General features: G+C 32.6%; 1 protein-coding gene across 2 annotated transcripts; it reads left to right on the top strand.

Moving 5' to 3' along the window:
* The first annotated feature begins 11864 nt into the window (after positions 1 to 11864).
* LOC130967879 (beta-glucuronosyltransferase GlcAT14B-like) lies at positions 11865 to 15983 on the top strand. 2 transcript variants are annotated; one of them, XM_057892917.1, is made up of 5 exons: positions 11865 to 12071; positions 12866 to 13478; positions 13733 to 13808; positions 13933 to 14048; positions 15025 to 15983. In XM_057892917.1, exons 2-5 carry the CDS (start codon positions 12872 to 12874, stop codon positions 15522 to 15524), a joined length of 1299 nt encoding a protein of 432 aa, XP_057748900.1. In that variant the 5' UTR covers positions 11865 to 12071; positions 12866 to 12871; the 3' UTR covers positions 15525 to 15983. The 2 variants fall into 2 exon arrangements, with proteins under 2 accessions (XP_057748900.1, XP_057748901.1); XM_057892918.1 differs by lacking the exon at positions 11865 to 12071 and adding an exon at positions 12549 to 12779.
* The last annotated feature ends 1539 nt before the right edge of the window (positions 15984 to 17522 follow it).

Below are 17522 nucleotides of genomic sequence, written 5' to 3'. Positions count from 1 at the left end.
TGAAATTCTTGGTTTTGGATTTTGCTGATGATAACACTAGACAGTTTTAACTTCATGCTGATCTCTATTCAGATCCAAAGCTTTCATGGATGTTAAGATCTCAGACTAAAACCACCCCAAAAATTTTAAGTGTCACTTTTGTCACTAACCCTGTAATACTGGAAATACAGTGTGTCCATATAGCCATTAAATAGTAAGTAGTAACCTCTTGTGAAGAAGTTGAAACAACCAACAGAAGAGCGTGCGAAAGGCCAAGGTCTGTGACCTTAATGCAGAAGTTTTAATCCAAAAGAATGTTAGCAGATTTTACGTGCATGTTTTTCAAAGAAGAACTTGTAAGGCAAAACTTAAATTGTAAAAGAAAATTGCTAAACTAAGAATTTATTTATTTTTTTGTACAAGTCACTTTTTCATATCCTACTCACATCAATAGCAAGGCAAAATACTAGGGGAAGAAATATGGAATTTTCTCTTTCTTTCTTAATACTATGGTTCTCAAGGTGAGAATTTTCTCTTTCTTTCTTAATTGGTTTCTTACCATACTTAGATCACTTAATTAATTTGCTTAACAATTCTTTTCGGTTTTCCCTTGTAAGATTAAGGTATTTCTTTGCTAAATGTGTAACTTAGGGATTTGATTATATCGGAGGCAGTGATCACAGATCATAATTCATAGGAGTGTGTGTGAGTGATGCCAATTCTCTCATTTGTATCTCAGTGTTTCTTCTTCCCTAATGGCAGTGGAAGTAAACATCACGCTTCACATCCAATTATTGGTTCTGAGGTAAAGGGGGGAAGCAAATTGGTATCAGGGTATGACAGAAAAATTAGTTACCAATGGTTTGTGACATGGTATCAGGGTATGACAGAAAAATTTAGAATACTATTCTTGTTACTCTCATTCCTCTAAATAAAAGTATAATTTTAGCATCAGACAAAATAGAGACTTATGCATTATCCACACTTTAAGCCAACGAAAGAAAAGACTCTTATGTGTGAGGCTTGTTAAATATATAAAATCATTCATGATTCATATGCCTATGCCTAATGGTCTAACCTTTTAGAAGAGATGGTTTATGACAAGATGCAGTTACATTGTCACATGTACAGCGCTGCTAGTAAGCAATGGCAAGAATGTAGCCATGTATGGCTGAGCTTTTATTTTAGCTTGGTGTTGTAGTAATTGGAATCATGTTATTAACTCTATAACAAGATTTACTAGTTTTTGTTTATATGCAGGAATACTCAAAGATGGACGTCATGTGGCAAAAAAGCAGTTGCACAAAGACATGGTGAGGAGTTTAAGGTTGCATGACGAGAATTCCGAGAGCAATGATAGACTCACCAAGTTCTCAAACGAATTTGGCATCATGAAAATCTTGTCCAGCTATATGGCTGCACCTCTCCTCAGAGCCATGAAGTACTGCTTGTGCAAGAGTACATTCCCAATGGAACCGTTGCAGATCATCTTCTCAACAGGAGCTCTCCTCCGTGGTCTACGCGACTAAACATCGCCATACAGACTGCAGAAGCGTTGGCTTATCTACATAGTTCTAGCATCATCCACCACAATGTGAAAATTAGCAACATTCTGCTTGACATAAATCTGAATGCTAAAGTTGCAGACTTTGGATTATCGCGCGTTTTCCCATAAGGTGTTACTCATGTTTCCACTGATCCTGCTGCCTGCTGGGACTCCGGGTTATGTTGATCCAGAGTACTATGAGCATGGCCATCTTTCTGATAAGAGCGATGTGTATAGCTTCGGAGTAATATTGCTTGAGCTGATAAAGAGCCTTTTCTTTCCAACTTTGCCATGGTTAGAATCAGCTGTGGGAGACTCCAGATCCAGAGTATTGTTAACCGAGATCTTGGATTTGAGTCGGATGATTGGAATACTAAAACAATTACCGCAGTGGCAGAGTTGGCATGTAAGTGTCTTCAGAGCCAAAGTAAATTGAGACCTTCCATGGAAGAGGTGTTGAATAGCCTTGTGAGAATTGAAAGTTTAGAATGCTCTTATCTGGTGTTACAATAATGTCACGATTGTTCAAATTCTCTCATGCTAGCATGGTCATTTATTTTGAGAAGAAAATAAATAGCTTAACCAAAGTAAAATATCACTTTTATATCTTATACTTCCTCTGCTGACTATAAATAAATACCATGTCTTATATATATCTTATATACTTCCTACCATAACCATTCCTGTTTTCATTTGTAAAAGATATTGTGTATTGGGACACCGATTAGATAAAAAAAAACTTCCTTGATTATCCTTATCAATATTTTATAATGGTACTTTTACCCTTAACCAAAACCTTTGTTCTTCTCCGGCAAGAAACTCTAGTGGCAACATAGATTCTACCCCCCGTGGCACGGGAAGCAGCTATTGAATCCCTGCTTTGCACCTCAGCCTTCACCACTGTCCGCCATTGGACTGTTGGTTTTATAGATCTCAGATGTAAAAGGGGGTAGGGGGAAAAATGATAACGGCAAAATGGCACTAATTTTATCATATATTTAGTTTACTGTCAAACAAGATATAAAAATGGTAATTTGTGTCTATATCTCAATGTATATTTATGAGTTTCTCCAAACCAAATGTATATATTTGTTATGAAAATAAGTTAATCAGTCAATTTCTCCTGTTAAAATAGTTTTTAGAAAATAATGTTACTATAAGCATCCTCTGAATATCATAATCAATCAAGCTACTCCCCACAGCTCCAAGAAGGATTAAATTGCACCATAGCAAGAGAATTTGACAACATACACGATTAAAGATAAATAAACAAGTTGTAGGCCAGTTAGACTATCCCAAATTTTATGAACTCAAGATACTAAAATTGTAGTTGTGGGCTTGTTTAATTAACTTGCCCAGCCCAGAAAAAATAGCAGAATGGAGTCAAGCTTGATTGCGTACCCAAAAACAACTTAAATATTCAAATTTCTAACAAACTAATGACCAAAAAACAAAATTCTAACAAACTAGATTTCTTGATTTAAATCATAAATGTCTACTAATTCATTAATTTATTAAAACAATGTTACGTTCATAGGAAAAATGACATTGTTATAAAGAAATATTATTTATATATTGAGATAAAGAATATGAGATGGATGCCCATTAATAATATGGGCGGCTGAAGTTTTTAAGAGAGAGATTTGATATTATTACGAAGACCAACCTTTAATAAAGGTTGAATTTGTATAGCTATTACGTACAACACACAGCAATAAACAAATCAATTCTCTCTCTTTTTTTGCATTGTAATTTTACCAAATACTTCTCTCTCTTTTATATATATGGTGGATTCTATGGTGTAGAAGCCAAAATATTTTTACACATGTATAAATATACGTGTCATTCAATTGAAGGAGAATAAACTTAATGTGTGACCTAAAAAGAGACAATTCATGCATATTGAGTCCTATCAAGTCTATAGGAGTTAAAATTGAAGGCTAATTTTTTTGGTGACTTATTAACCCACTTGATTAAATCATGATATTAGCTACCAGTATTTGAAGAAAAATAAATAAATACTTTTTTAAATAAATAAATATTTTATTAAAACGAGACAAACAGTTGGACTATTACTCATTAGCACATCACAAAAAAATTATAAAATATGAAATTAAAATATAATATTCTATTTGTTGAAACAAATTAATTTTTATTTTTTAATATTTACCTTGTAATAAAGTCAGTTTATTATATTTATTTTTATTAATAAAATTTTGTTGTAAATGTCTCTTGAAATGATTTCAAATTTTATAATTTATTTAAAAGTGATTACAATCACTCCAAATTTGTGTATTCATTAAGTATATTAAGACTAGAAGTGAATCAAGTTAGACCAATTTCAAACTCGACTCACAAAAATTAAGCTTGATTAATGATGCATGAGCATCATTCGTATCTTTTTTTTATTAACTTATATGGTGAATTATTAAATTTTTATAGAAAATAATTATATATAAAAAATGGCTATAAAATTTTAAATAATTAAAAACATTAATATATATGTAAAATTATATATTATTTGAGCCAGTTTGTTGAACCGAATTTGAGCTCAAATAATATATAATTATATATATATATATATTAATGTTTTTAATTATTTAAAATTTTATAGTCATTTTTTATATATAATTAATTTCTCTAGAAATTTAATAATTTACTGTACAAATTAATAAAAAAAGATACAAATGATACTTATACATCATAAATTAAGATTAATTTTTGTGAGTCGAGTTTAAACTTAATCTAACTCGACTCATTTCTAACCCTAATATACTTAATGAATATACAAATTTAAAGTGATTATAATCATTTTAAATGAATTATAAAATTTGAAATTATTTCGAGAGACATTTACAACAAAATTTTATTAATAAAAATAAATACAATAAACTGATATTATTACAAGATAAATATTAAAAGATAAAAATTAATTTGTTTCAACAAATAGAATATTATTATGTTTTAATTTCACTTTTTATAATTTTCTTGTGATATGCTAATGAGTAATAGTCCAACCATTTATCTTATTTTATACTTTATTTTTTTTTTTAAATGCTGGTAGCTAATATCATGATTTAATCAAGTGGATTAATGAGAATTTTAATTACATGTGGGGCCTTCAATTCTAGCTCCTACAGGCTTGATGAGATCCAATATACAGGAATTGTCTCCTTTAAAGGTCACACTTTAAATTTATTTTCCTTAAATGAATGACACGTATATTTCTATATGTGTAGAAATATTTTGGCATCTACACCATAGAATCCACCTATATACATATATATATATATATATATATATATATATATATATATATATATTACAACATATAATATTAGTAAATATAAATATAAATTATTATTGAACTAATTATATTAATATTAGAGTCTTTTATTTATACATCTTTATTTTATATTTAGTATATCTTTTATTTATTTTACAACACATTATCAGCACGAGACTCTAACCAAATTTTAGAAGACTCCAGGTAACAAATTTTATTATGTCGAAACTCTCTCATCTTGAATTTAATGCTCTTGATATATCTGAAAATAATTATTTATTATGGATACTAGATGCTAAAGTTCATCTTGATTCAATGGATCTTGGAGATTCTATTAAAGCTGAAAATAATACATCTCAGAAGGATAAAGCCAAAGCTATGATTTTTCTTCGTCGTCATCTTGACGTATGATTGAAAAATTAATATCTCACATTAAAAGATCCTGCAGATCTGTAGAAAGACCTTGAAAAAAAGTACAATCATCAAAAGACGGTGATACTTTCTCAAGCCTGATATGTTAGAGAAAATTTTCTCAACCTTCCATGCCTCGAATGTGCTCCTGCAGAAGCAGTATCAAGAAAAAGGGTTTAAAAAATATTTTGAATTAATTTCTTGCCTTCTTTTTGCTGAACGCAACAATAAATTACTTTTAAAGAATTACGAAGCGCACCCAGCTGGCGCCGCCCCATTTTCTGAAGTAAATGCGGCAAATTATTATCTCATAAGAGATAAATGGTAAGATTTTGGTAACAAGAAAAATGGAAGAAAGAAGAATTATATTCATAATAAAGTATCTCACCAGAAGTGGGATAAAGAATGAAATAATAATGGGCAAAATAAATCAACAGAGGATAAGTGTTTCTGTTGTGGTGGAAAGGGCCATTGGTCGCGTACCTGTCATACACCAAGGCACCTAATCGATCTTTATCAAGCATCTTTGAAAAAGGACGACAAAGGAAAGGAAACGAATTTTGTTTCAAATGATGCTGAAAATTTCACCACTCATTATGATATATCTGATTTCTTTGAGGATCCTGAAGGAAATATTGGTCATTTAATCAATGATTGAATAGTTTAATATGTGTGTTTGTTAAGTATTCATGTGAATAATTATACTGTGCATGTACTTTTACTCATTTTATTATTATTATTATTTGTCTTTGAAGAAAAATGGCAAGGACATATAGTAAAGATATTTGCCTTATGGATAGTGCAAGTTTGCACACTATTCTTAAAAGTAATATATATATTTTACCCATCTTGTGCCAAAAGAAGAATATGTTAATACTATTATTGGCTCAGGCAATGTGATAGAAGGCTCCGGAAGAACTATAATTTTGTTTCCTGGAGGAACAAAATTCATAATAAATAATGCACTATTGTCTACTAAGCCTCTAAGAAACTTGTTGAGTTTCAAAGATATTCGCAGAAATGGATATCATATTGAGACAATGAATGAGAAAAATCATGAGTACTTGTATATCACAACCCATAATTTAAATAAAAATGTTATATTAGAAAAGTTACCCTCACTTTCATCTGGGTTATATTATACCAAAATTAGTGTAATTGAATCACATGCCATTGTAAACCAGAAGTTTACTAACCCAAATGAATTCATAACTTGGCATAATCGATTGGGTCATCCGGAAATAACCATGATGTGAAGAATTATTGAAAACTCCCATGGACATTCACTAAAGAACCAGAAGATTCTTAAATCTAGTGAATTTTGTTGTGATGCATGTTCTCAAGGGAAGTTAATTTTAAGGCCATCACCAGTAAAGATTAGATTTGAGTCCCCTGAATTCCTAGAAAGGATTTAAGGTGATATACGTGGACCTATTCATCTACCATGTGGATCTTTTAGATATTTTATAGTCCTAATAGACGCATCTTCGAGATGGTCACATGTGTGCTTATTGTCTTCTCGCAACCTGGCATTTGCGAGATTACTAGCTCAAATTATTCGATTAAAAGCACAATTTCGAGAAAATCCAATCAAAGCAATTTGTCTTGATAATGCTGGTGAATTTACTTCCCAACCTTTTGATGCTTATTGTATGGCTAATGGAATAAGTGTTGAACATCCAGTAGCTTATGTTCACACACAAAATGGGTTAGCAGAATCACTTATTAAACGTCTCAAATTAATTGCTAGACCCTTACTTATGAGAACAAATCTCCCAACCTTGGTTTGAGGGCATGCTATTTTATATGCCGCAGCACTTATTCGTTTGAGACCAACGAGTTACCATCAGTTTTCGCCTATGCAATTAGTTTTTGGCCAGCAGCCAAATATTTCCCATTTAAGAATATTTTGGTGTGCGATATATGTTCCTATTGCACTACCTAATCGCACCAAAATGGGACCCCCAAAAAAAATTGAGGATATATGTTGGATATGATTCTCCCTCTATAGTGAGGTATCTTAAGATACAAACTAGAGATGTATTTAAAGTCCGGTTTACGGATTGTCATTTTGATGAATCAAAATTTTCAACATTAGGGGGAGAGAATAAGCTTCCTGAAAAGGATCTTAATTGGAATGCATCATCATTGATGCATTTAGATTCTCGATAAGGGCAATGTGAACTAGAAGTTTAAAATATTATACATTTGCAAAGAATAGCAAATGAATTGCCTGATGCATTTTTCGATACAAAGAGGATAACCAAATCTTATATACCAATGGAAAATGTCCCAATTCGAATTGATGTCCCAGTAGGACAAGTAGCCACTGAAGCAAATACACGCCAAAAGCATGACAGGCCTGTCGGTTCCAAAGACAAAAATTTTCGAAAAAGAAAAGAGGTAAATACGATTCCTATTAAAAAAGACATAGTAAAGACACATGCAGTTGTCCAAAATTCTGATATAGTTTTAACGTTAGAAGATGTTCAGGTACTTGAAAATTGTGAAAATGACGAGATCTCGATAAATTATGTCTTTACTGAAGAGAAATGGGATCGAAATAAGACAATTGTCAATGAAATATTTGCATATAATGTGGCATTAAATATCATGCATGAAAATAAGGATCTTGAGCCAAGATCAGTCAAAGAATGTCGACAAAAAAATGATTGGCCAAAATTAGAAGAAGCCATGAAGGCTGAATTAGACTCACTTGCAAAACGTGAAGTCTTTGGACTTGTAGTCCGTACACTTGAAGATGTAAAACCTGTTGGATACCGATGAGTATTTGTGAGAAAAAGAAATGAGAAAAATGAAGTTGTGCGCTACAAAGCCCGACTTGTGGCACAAGGTTTTTCACAAAGGCCCAGTATAGATTATGAAGAAACGTATTTCCATGTAGTGGATGCGATAACATTGCGTTATTTGGTCAGTTTATCTGCATATCATAAACTGCATATGCATTTAATGGATGTGGTAACAGCCTATTTATATGGCTCATTAGATCGGAATATCTATATGAAAGTTCCTGAAGGACTAAAGATGTCTAAACCATCCAATGAATATTCACAAGGGTTATACTCAGTCAAATTGTAAAGATCTTTATATGGTCTAAAGCAATCTGGACGAATGTGGTATAATCGTCTTACTGAGTATCTGACCAAAAATGGATTCAAGAATGATGATATCTGCGCTTGTATTTTCATAAAGAAAACTGCATCTGGATTCATTATAATTGCTGTGTACGTTGATGATTTAAATATCATTGGAACTCCTGAAGAGATTCCAACAATTATAAAAACTCTAAAAGAAGAGTGAGATGAAAGATCTTGGAAGGACTAAATTTTGTCTCGGTCTGCATATCGAACATACAAAAAATGAGATCTTTATTCATCAAACAACATACACAGAGAAGATCTTGAAAAGATTTTATATGGATAAATCATATCCCTTGAGTACCCCAATGATCGTAAGATCTTTAGATGTGGAAAAAGATCAATTCCGTCCTAAAGAAGAAAATGAAGATATCATTGGTCCTAAAGTACCATATCTTAGTGCCATTGGAGCGCTAATGTATCTTGCTAATAATACACGACCCGATATATAATTTGCTGTGAATTTACTAGTAAGATATAGTTCATCTCCAACTAGAAGACATTGGAGTAGAATCAAACAAATCTTTCGATATCTTCATGGAACGGTTGATATGGGATTGTTTTATCTCTATGGATCCAAGTCACAATTAGTTGGCTATGCAGATGCAGGATATTTGTCTGATCCACATAAAAGGAGATCTCAAACAGGATACATATTCACATATAGTGGTACAGCTATATCATGGAGGTCCACGAAACAGACAATTGCAGTAACATCATCTAATCATGCTGAAATACTAGCGATTCACGAAGCAAGTTGCAATGTTTTTGGCTCAGGAGTTTGATTCAATATATTCTGTCATCATGTGAACTGATTAATCATAAGATAGCTCCAACTGTCCTGTTTGAAGATAATACAGCATGCATTGCTCAACTTAAAGGCGGATACATCAAAGGTGATAGAATAAAGCATATTTTTTCCAAATTCTTCTTCACTCGTGATCTTTAAAATCAGGGGACAATTGATATCCAACAAATCCGCTCAAGTGACAATCTGGCAGATTTATTCACAAAGTCACTCCCAAAATTCTCCTTTGAAAGATTGGTGCATGAGATTGTGATGCGCCGATTTCGAGATATTAAATGATGTCGACAAGAGGGGGAGACTGTACTCTTTTTTTTCTTGATCAGGTTTTTCTTTCCATTGGATTTTTCTTGACAAGGTTTTTAATGAGGCAGTCCCCATTACAAAGGGTTTTGTACTCTTTTTCCTTCATTAAAGTTTTTTTTTCCATTGGGTTTTCTTTAGTAAGGTTTTAACGAGGCAATAATTCTAAATAGTCATCCAAGAGGGAGTGTTGAGATAAGAATGTGAGATGTATGCCCGTTAATGATATGGACGGCTGAAGTTTTCAAGAGAGATATTTGAGATTATTACAAAAACTAACCTTTAATAAAGGTTGAATTTGTACAGCTATAAATAAGGTTTCATAGCCTTACATACAATACACAACAATAAACAAATCAATCCTCTCTCTTTCTTTACGTTGCAATTTTATCAAATACTTCTCTCTTTTATATATATATAGATTACGACATATAATATTAGTAAGTACATATATAAATTATTATTGAGCTAATTATATTAATATATAATCTTCTATTTACATATCTTTATTTTATATTTAATATATCTTTTATTTATTTTACAACATTATACACCGTCAGATTGTCTATTGCGGTTCTTTAATCAGCTAGAAATATGAAGGGGACCTTGCTCAAGATCACAAGCATACTTGGTGACATTAATATGTTTAAATTTTTATTTTTTACTTTTACTCTTAGAGAAAATAATGCTTTCTTTTTTTAAGATGATCAAATGATATCTTTTTTCTTTATTTGTCAAATATAAATTCTTTTGTCTTGTAAGATTAGAATAACGTATATTTTAGTCTATTTGACCAAAATACACTTTAATAATATATATTAATATAGGTATTAAAGCTTAATTTTTAAAAGAAAAAAAAAGACGGGATTCACGTGCAGTTTGTGAGAAATTTTCGTTAGATTATACCAATTTAGTTGAGCTTAGTTACCATTTTAAGATATTACCTGAAACTAAATGGTATTTTGGGCCTGGACATAAAAATGTGAATGTCTAGATTGAAGATTTTGATTTGTTTGTCAAGACTATAGTGAGAATATCTATGAATTTTGAAGTATTTATGAACAGAAAATCTAACTTAATCATATTTTTTAGTTTCTAAATTTTTTTAATTTATTTATTATTTTATTATAAAACGATTTTTTTTATTAAACTACAGTCAAACTAATTGAACTAGTTGTTTTATCAATTTTTTGCAAATCAAAAGTGGTTCGATATTTAGTGGTCTGGGAGCGAAATCTACTCTTCTTTATGAGTACCAGTTTTATCAAAGTGCATCAAAGGATCTTCCTATCGAGCAAAATAAAAGAAAATCTAAAAGATAAACAAAGCAAACTTTGAAAATAAATTAACTAAATTTAAAATGAATTGCATTAAATTTAAACAAAAGCTGGAAATTACTTTCAATAGGATCGAAGGACTTTGAAATTGAAAAATAAAGTGCTGAACTTTTAAAGGAAAACAAGGTAAATGTGTCTGAAAGATAAATTTGCAAAGAAAATAAAAATTACAGAAAATATAAATGAAAAGTAAAAATATGGAAGGAACTCTACAGAAAAATGACTCGAACGCAAACTCAGTAAGTTGTAAACTCAGTAAGTCGCAGGAGATATGAGTGTGCTTGAGTGTTTTTCTGAAGCAAAGTTCCAACTCTTTCTCCATCCATCTTTCATCTATTTATTGAAGTCCTTCACCAATCAAATTCAAAAGTAACTTCCGCGTGCGCTAACTTTTGAGTAACTGTTCGCGTTCTTTTTGTACAACTTGGGTAACTCCCAACAATCAACTTTAAATGATCTTATTCCTCGACTAAGTATATCGGCTGGCTTCTATCCCTTATTCTTCGACAAATCCTTTTCGATCCAAACTCTATTTCTCGAAATAAAAATTCATTGTACTTCGACTATGGTGTTTTTGAAATCAAATATTTTCGATCAACACTAGTAAATTAATAAATCATAACTAAAACAGTTCGATAAGTAATTCGATTTTCAGAATCTTGATTAATAGCGAATAAAAATTTATTTATTTTAGAGAGATAAAAAAGCTATGAGAACATAATACTTTGAATTTGGATCCTCTAAATTTTAAATTTCATTTTAAAGAATAAAATGTAATCTTTCACCGTTTATTTTATATATAAAAAAATAAATAAAAAAAATTATAAAAAATAAGAAATCACACTTTATCCAAAAATTTAAAGATGTCTATTCTAATATCTCACCCTCGTTAATATGGGGGAAAGCTCAAAGGAGATTATAATTACCAGTTAGCAACTTAGCATGCCATCTTCTGTAAGTAACAGAAAATGCCTATGATGCTCAATTTCTTCTCGACTATTCTGTTAAAGTATATAGAGAGGGAGAGTGTTTCTGATCAATTTGACAATTTCTTACACATATAATAATAATAATAATTATTATTATTATTATTATTATTATTATTCAACAAACAAACGTCCTCTTTGGAACAAACGAAACCCCTTTCTCTTTTCAATAAATCTCTCTGAAACCTTACTTTATCTTAAGTCTCTGTCTCTGTCCCTCTCCTATGATTCGCTGTCCGATTTTCCAACACCACAAACAGGTTTGTGTTTTACACTTTTATGTTTCGTTCAGTCCATTGCTCAGTGACATATATTAATTATTGTTTCATAGCTTGAGATTGAACCTTGTGTTCTTCACCATGCAGTTTCTTTTGTCATGTCTTGATTATTGCTTCTATTTGCATGTTTGACACAAAACTAAAAAATAAAAAGAAAAGAAAAACTTTTAAAATAATCTGCTTTTGAAAATACAATTTTGAATTCAATTGTGAAGATCATTACTTGAGCTGAAGAAATAGCCTCCATTTTTTTATCCCATCAGATCCAACGATTAGTTGTATATCGCTGTTTCTATGTCTAACGTGGTTCGTTACATTCCCCAAATCCAGTTGGAACTTTTTTGGCCCTTTAGTTTAAATAAAAATTATTTGTTTATTTTGCCTTTTCTTCTTGTAATAGCTCATTGACAACAACAAATACAGTAATTGTTTAGTTTTTCATAATTTTATTATTTTAGCATTTCGGCGAATTTTTTTATGCTACATATTTGTCTCTTTATGGCAACAAAAGTATAACACAAAGATGATGTAATAAATATCTTCCACTATTAACCAAGTTGGGTTGGTCTCGTGGGTAGCTCACTGGTCCACTTAAGTAAGTGTCAGGGATTCGAATCCCACCTTGTGCATGCAGCAAGCCATTGGTGAGCGGCAAACCTCTAAATGGAGCTCAGTCGAACTGGGAATACGGTGACAAACCAAAAAAAAACATATATATATCTTCCACTATTGGTACTCAATGAAACCTTATTTTTTTTTCTTTCTTTCTTTTTCAGTGATTCATGGAATCTAGAATGAATAAGCTGAAGAAAGGGTCCATAGAAATGGAGAAGAAATGGCTATACCCTTTGATTATGGGCTTTGCTATGTGCATATTCTTTGCAGGCACTTCCTTCAATATGGGGCTAGTTTCTTCTATTCATAATAACCTCAATTCAATATTCTTCTTTCTTCCTTCTCATGGAGCTGTAAACAGAACAACTCCAACTTTTGTGGAGAAAAAGATTTCCCCGGCTCCAGCTCCTTCTGCGTCGGCGACAACGATTCCCAGGATGGCTTATTTGATTTCTGGATCAAAGGGTGATTTGGATAAGCTATGGAGAACCCTCTTTGCTCTTTATCATCCATTGAACCAATATGTTCTTCACTTGGACCTCGAGTCGCCCCTTGAGGAGAGGCTGGAGCTTTCTTGGAGGGTTGAGAATCAACCTATATTCAAAGAGGTTGAAAACGTTTTTGTGATTCCGAAAGCTAACATGGTCACATATAGAGGACCAACTATGGTTGCTAATACACTTCATGCTTGTGCTATTCTACTCAAGAGAAGTAAAGATTGGGATTGGTTCATAAACCTCAGTGCTTCGGACTATCCTCTTGTGACACAGGATGGTTAGTCTTCTTACTTCGTTTAACAAAAACTCTAAGTGTACACCAAAATCAGCCACTAAAATAAGTCACCATGTATGTTTATATAAATACATGTGTTATTTAATTTATTTTAAATGTGTATTTTGTATTCTAACATGTATTTTATACTAGTAGTTAATTTTGGTGGCTGATATTGGTGTAAATTTTTTTTCCAAATTCCTTGGAGTTTTAAGTGTTTTTCACCAATGATTGTTTTCATTAATATGGTTGTGCAGACCTTTTATATATTTTTCGAGATTTGGATAGAAAGGTTAACTTCATTGAGCACACAAGCCATTTAGGATGGAAGGCGTAAGTCTCTCTGTTTGCCTCTCACCCTGTCATAATCAACCTTGGAGTATGTTCTTCTCTTTTTTTATGGATGCAACATTTGATTTAGGTGTAGTGATGAACTGAATTGAACCATATTTTGCAGGGACAAAAGAGCGATGCCTTTAATAGTTGATCCAGGGCTTTACATGTCTACCAAGAAAGATTTATTTTGGGCCGGTCCTAAGAGGACTTTGCCAACAGCATTTAAACTTTTTACTGGTTAGTTTGTTCCTACACTTGTTACATAAACAAGCTCCAAGAACACAACTTATTTAAGAACAATTATGAGTTATTACATGTTTATGTGTACTCTCAACTGTTTGGTTTTACGAATCAAGAGAAATGTGCCTGTTTAAGGAAAGATTCTTTTTTATGAAATATCAGAGCTTAAGCAATCTTAAGCCCCTGTTTTTTTAAAAAAGAATTAATTTTTTGAAGGAGCTTATGCAATTCTGTGGTTTAAGTCTTGTTTTTAAACTAGGCAAGATGAGAGAAAAATGATCCACATTGATGAACTGACACTGTTAAAGAGTTTGTATATGCACACAAGCTGTATAACCTAGTTCCGTGTCAGCATAACAGAATCAAAGGCTATCTATTATCTAACAGCTACTAACCATCACTAACTACCTTCAACTAGCACTTGCTTAATTTATCCCTACACAAAAGAACCTATTAGTGTAAGACATATCAAGAGTACCACAAAACCTAGTTTAAGGATTCACTGAAATTAACTAGAAAAACACTGGTTTTACTAATTGGCAATAGGTTGGATTTGAGAATTTCTCTCATTTACTTGTGTTATGGTAAATTCGCATATCATGTATTGCATACTGAATTATATCTAAAGAAAAAAGACTTGTAATTTTATGACAGAAGGTCGCAAATTACATACCCAAACATATTGTATGCCAGTACTGAGTCATTTATAAGTGTTGCATACCTAGTTACTTTTCAGTGAGATTGAATCCATTCTACAATAGTACTATTTTGATAGTTGGAATAGGTTGGATTTGAAAGTTTGTAACTTCACATTGGCCGCATAATGTGATCTTCGGTTTCTCTAATTTCTAATTTTGATAGTTGGAAGAGGTTGGATGCAAGAATTTCTAGTTTCTATTAGTATGGTTATCTCTTTTCTTTTTCTATTTTTTCCCCAAAGGTTTTTCAACTAAACATGGTGGCAGCATTGCAGGTTCGGCATGGATGGTTTTATCACGTGCATTCGTAGAATATGTTGTCTGGGGTTGGGACAATCTTCCAAGGACCCTTCTCATGTACTATGCCAATTTTGTCTCCTCTCCTGAAGGCTACTTTCAAACTGTTATATGCAATAATCCAGAACTAGCAAAAACGATCGTTAACAGCGACTTGCATTATATTTCCTGGGACATCCCTCCCAAACAGCACCCTCATGTTCTTTCCATCAACGACACGGAGAAAATGATAGCAAGCAATGCTGCATTTGCCAGGAAATTTAGGCAAGATGATCCAGTCTTGGATGTGATTGATAAGAAGCTACTGCACAGGAGAAAGGGACTATTCACACTTGGTGGTTGGTGTTCTGGCAAGCCCAAATGCACCAAGGTTGGGAACAAGTACAGGATCCTACCTGGTAAGGGATCTCATAGGCTGCGCCGCCTTATAAATAGGGAAACTTTGGTGGCTAGATTTGGTCAGAATCAGTGTACATAAAAATTCTGTTGGTAATATTCATGGATGGATTGGGGACGAGAGATGAGTCAGATACGTAGTTCTTTTTATGACAGGTATGTGATTGAGGCAGCATTTGGTAGTTAGGATACTGGAGTGTCTCAGTCTTTTATTCTTCGGAATGGCAAAATATAGAAAATTTTCTTCTTGGGACAGACTATCCTTTATATCTGTCTTCAGTTTCGAACATATTCTTGTACATCTTTGTCTCTATATTTGGTCCTGTCTTAACTTCCCAACACAATCTAAGATATTCAGAACCTCACTCGACGGGATATCAATGCCGGATATGATCTTAGCCATAGTTGCCATTTGACACCATATTAGAATCAAAGATGGCATGGGGGATTATCTTTCAATTTTGTAGCATCTGGACTTCAAATAAAATAGATTATGATTTTCTGTTTCTTTAGTTCATGTTTCCTTCATATATAAATACAAATTCCCATATATTTCAAATCTTTTATACAGGATGAGTCAATCTTAAAGTCTTTGCAAGACATTTCCAAATATTATCATCATCAAAAGTTTGAGTGGATAAATGAAAGTTATCAATATATGAGAATGATCAGACATGAACAACAATTTAGATAATCCTATTGATGAGCAGAAATTGAATGCTCTCGATACTGGCAAGTACACCAGATCGTATTAAGTAATACCACAGTGAGTGGATATGGTTCCCACAAGGATCAAGGGATTGAGCAAGCAAAAATCGTATTGAATCGCTAATTAAATCTATTAAACCTGGATTATTGAGGGTTGGAATTGTGTCTTTTGTGGAACTTTGAATGGTTCTGGGCTTTGAATGAATCTTGAATGCTTGAATGATTGTGGAAGTAGTATGAACGTGTATTTGATTGTGAGAGAGCAGTGATTGAAAATGTTAAAGATTTCAGATATGTTTATTTTCTAGAAAAATTAATCCGGGTGATTATCTATTTTAATGCATGCAAATATCTTTTTACGAAAAATCATATATAATTGAATTCCAATTCCTTGACAATTCAATTTCTTTCTAATTAACTAATTGCCAATTCTTCGGTCAAGCAATTAAGAAAAGAAGAATGGACTGACTAGGAATAACCAAAAATAAGGTTAAAATAGAATTAACTATTAACAAACTATAAATAACTCAAGAACACAAGAGTGTGTTGGGCCAACTCCCAGAGGCCCCAAAAATTGCAAGAACAAGGCGTGCCGTACGCCAGCAAGGGGGTATGCCACACACTTTCGACAAGCACTCCAGGTCCAAGCCAAGAGCATGGCGTGCAACACGACAGTGAAGGGCGTGCCACACGCCCAAGAAGCAACCTCCCAGAGGCCAAAATTGAAGGGTGTGCAACACGCCAATGAACCAAGTGCCACACGTCGAGATGGACACTCTCAGGGGGCAAAATTTTGGAGCGTGTCACACGTCCCCCCCCCCCCCCCCGCGAACAAAGGCGTGCCATAAGTTGAGCCAACCCAATAATGAGCTAGAAGTCTTGGCGTGCAATACGCCAAAGATGGGCGTGCCACACACCTAAGTTGACAAGATCAATTACCACTCCAATCCCATGATGCTGAAGAGTTGAATCACCAAGCTTTGAAACTGAATTACAAGGAAGATCACTAGTTAGTTAAGAGTCATTAAAAAAAGATTGGATTTGCTTTGATTAGATTTGATTCTATTTTTATTTAATTTGCATTTGAATTTTAGGTTTTAGTTTTAGTTTTTTAAAGAGGACTCTGTCCATGAACAGGGGACCACCCATTTTGACACCACACTTTAGAATTCTATTTTGATTCCACTATGAGCAACTAATATCCTTTTTAAGGTTATGAGCTCTGTTAATCTTTTTATGAATTATTAATCTAAGTATTTTACTTTATTTGAGATTTATGCTTTGATCTATTCCATGATTGCGTTTTCGTTCTTCATCTCTAAAGATTTAGAATTGTTGAAAAATATTCTAACTTCGTTTTGAATTCTAAATA

This window comes from Arachis stenosperma, chromosome 3, assembly GCF_014773155.1.
Source record: "Arachis stenosperma cultivar V10309 chromosome 3, arast.V10309.gnm1.PFL2, whole genome shotgun sequence".
Taxonomy (NCBI): domain Eukaryota; kingdom Viridiplantae; phylum Streptophyta; class Magnoliopsida; order Fabales; family Fabaceae; genus Arachis; species Arachis stenosperma.
Note: the sequence above shows the minus strand (reverse complement) of the source record. Positions and strands in the feature narration are given on the sequence as shown.

Bases quoted from the DNA above. Each gene is read 5' to 3' on its own strand.
- LOC130967879 (XM_057892917.1), top strand. From the start codon at position 12,872: ATGGAATCTAGAATGAATAAGCTGAAGAAAGGGTCCATAGAAATGGAG. The intron at 13,479-13,732 runs GTTAGTCTTCTT...ATGGTTGTGCAG, and splicing joins TCCTCTTGTGACACAGGATG to ACCTTTTATATATTTTTCGA. The intron at 14,049-15,024 runs GTTAGTTTGTTC...GCAGCATTGCAG, and splicing joins AGCATTTAAACTTTTTACTG to GTTCGGCATGGATGGTTTTA.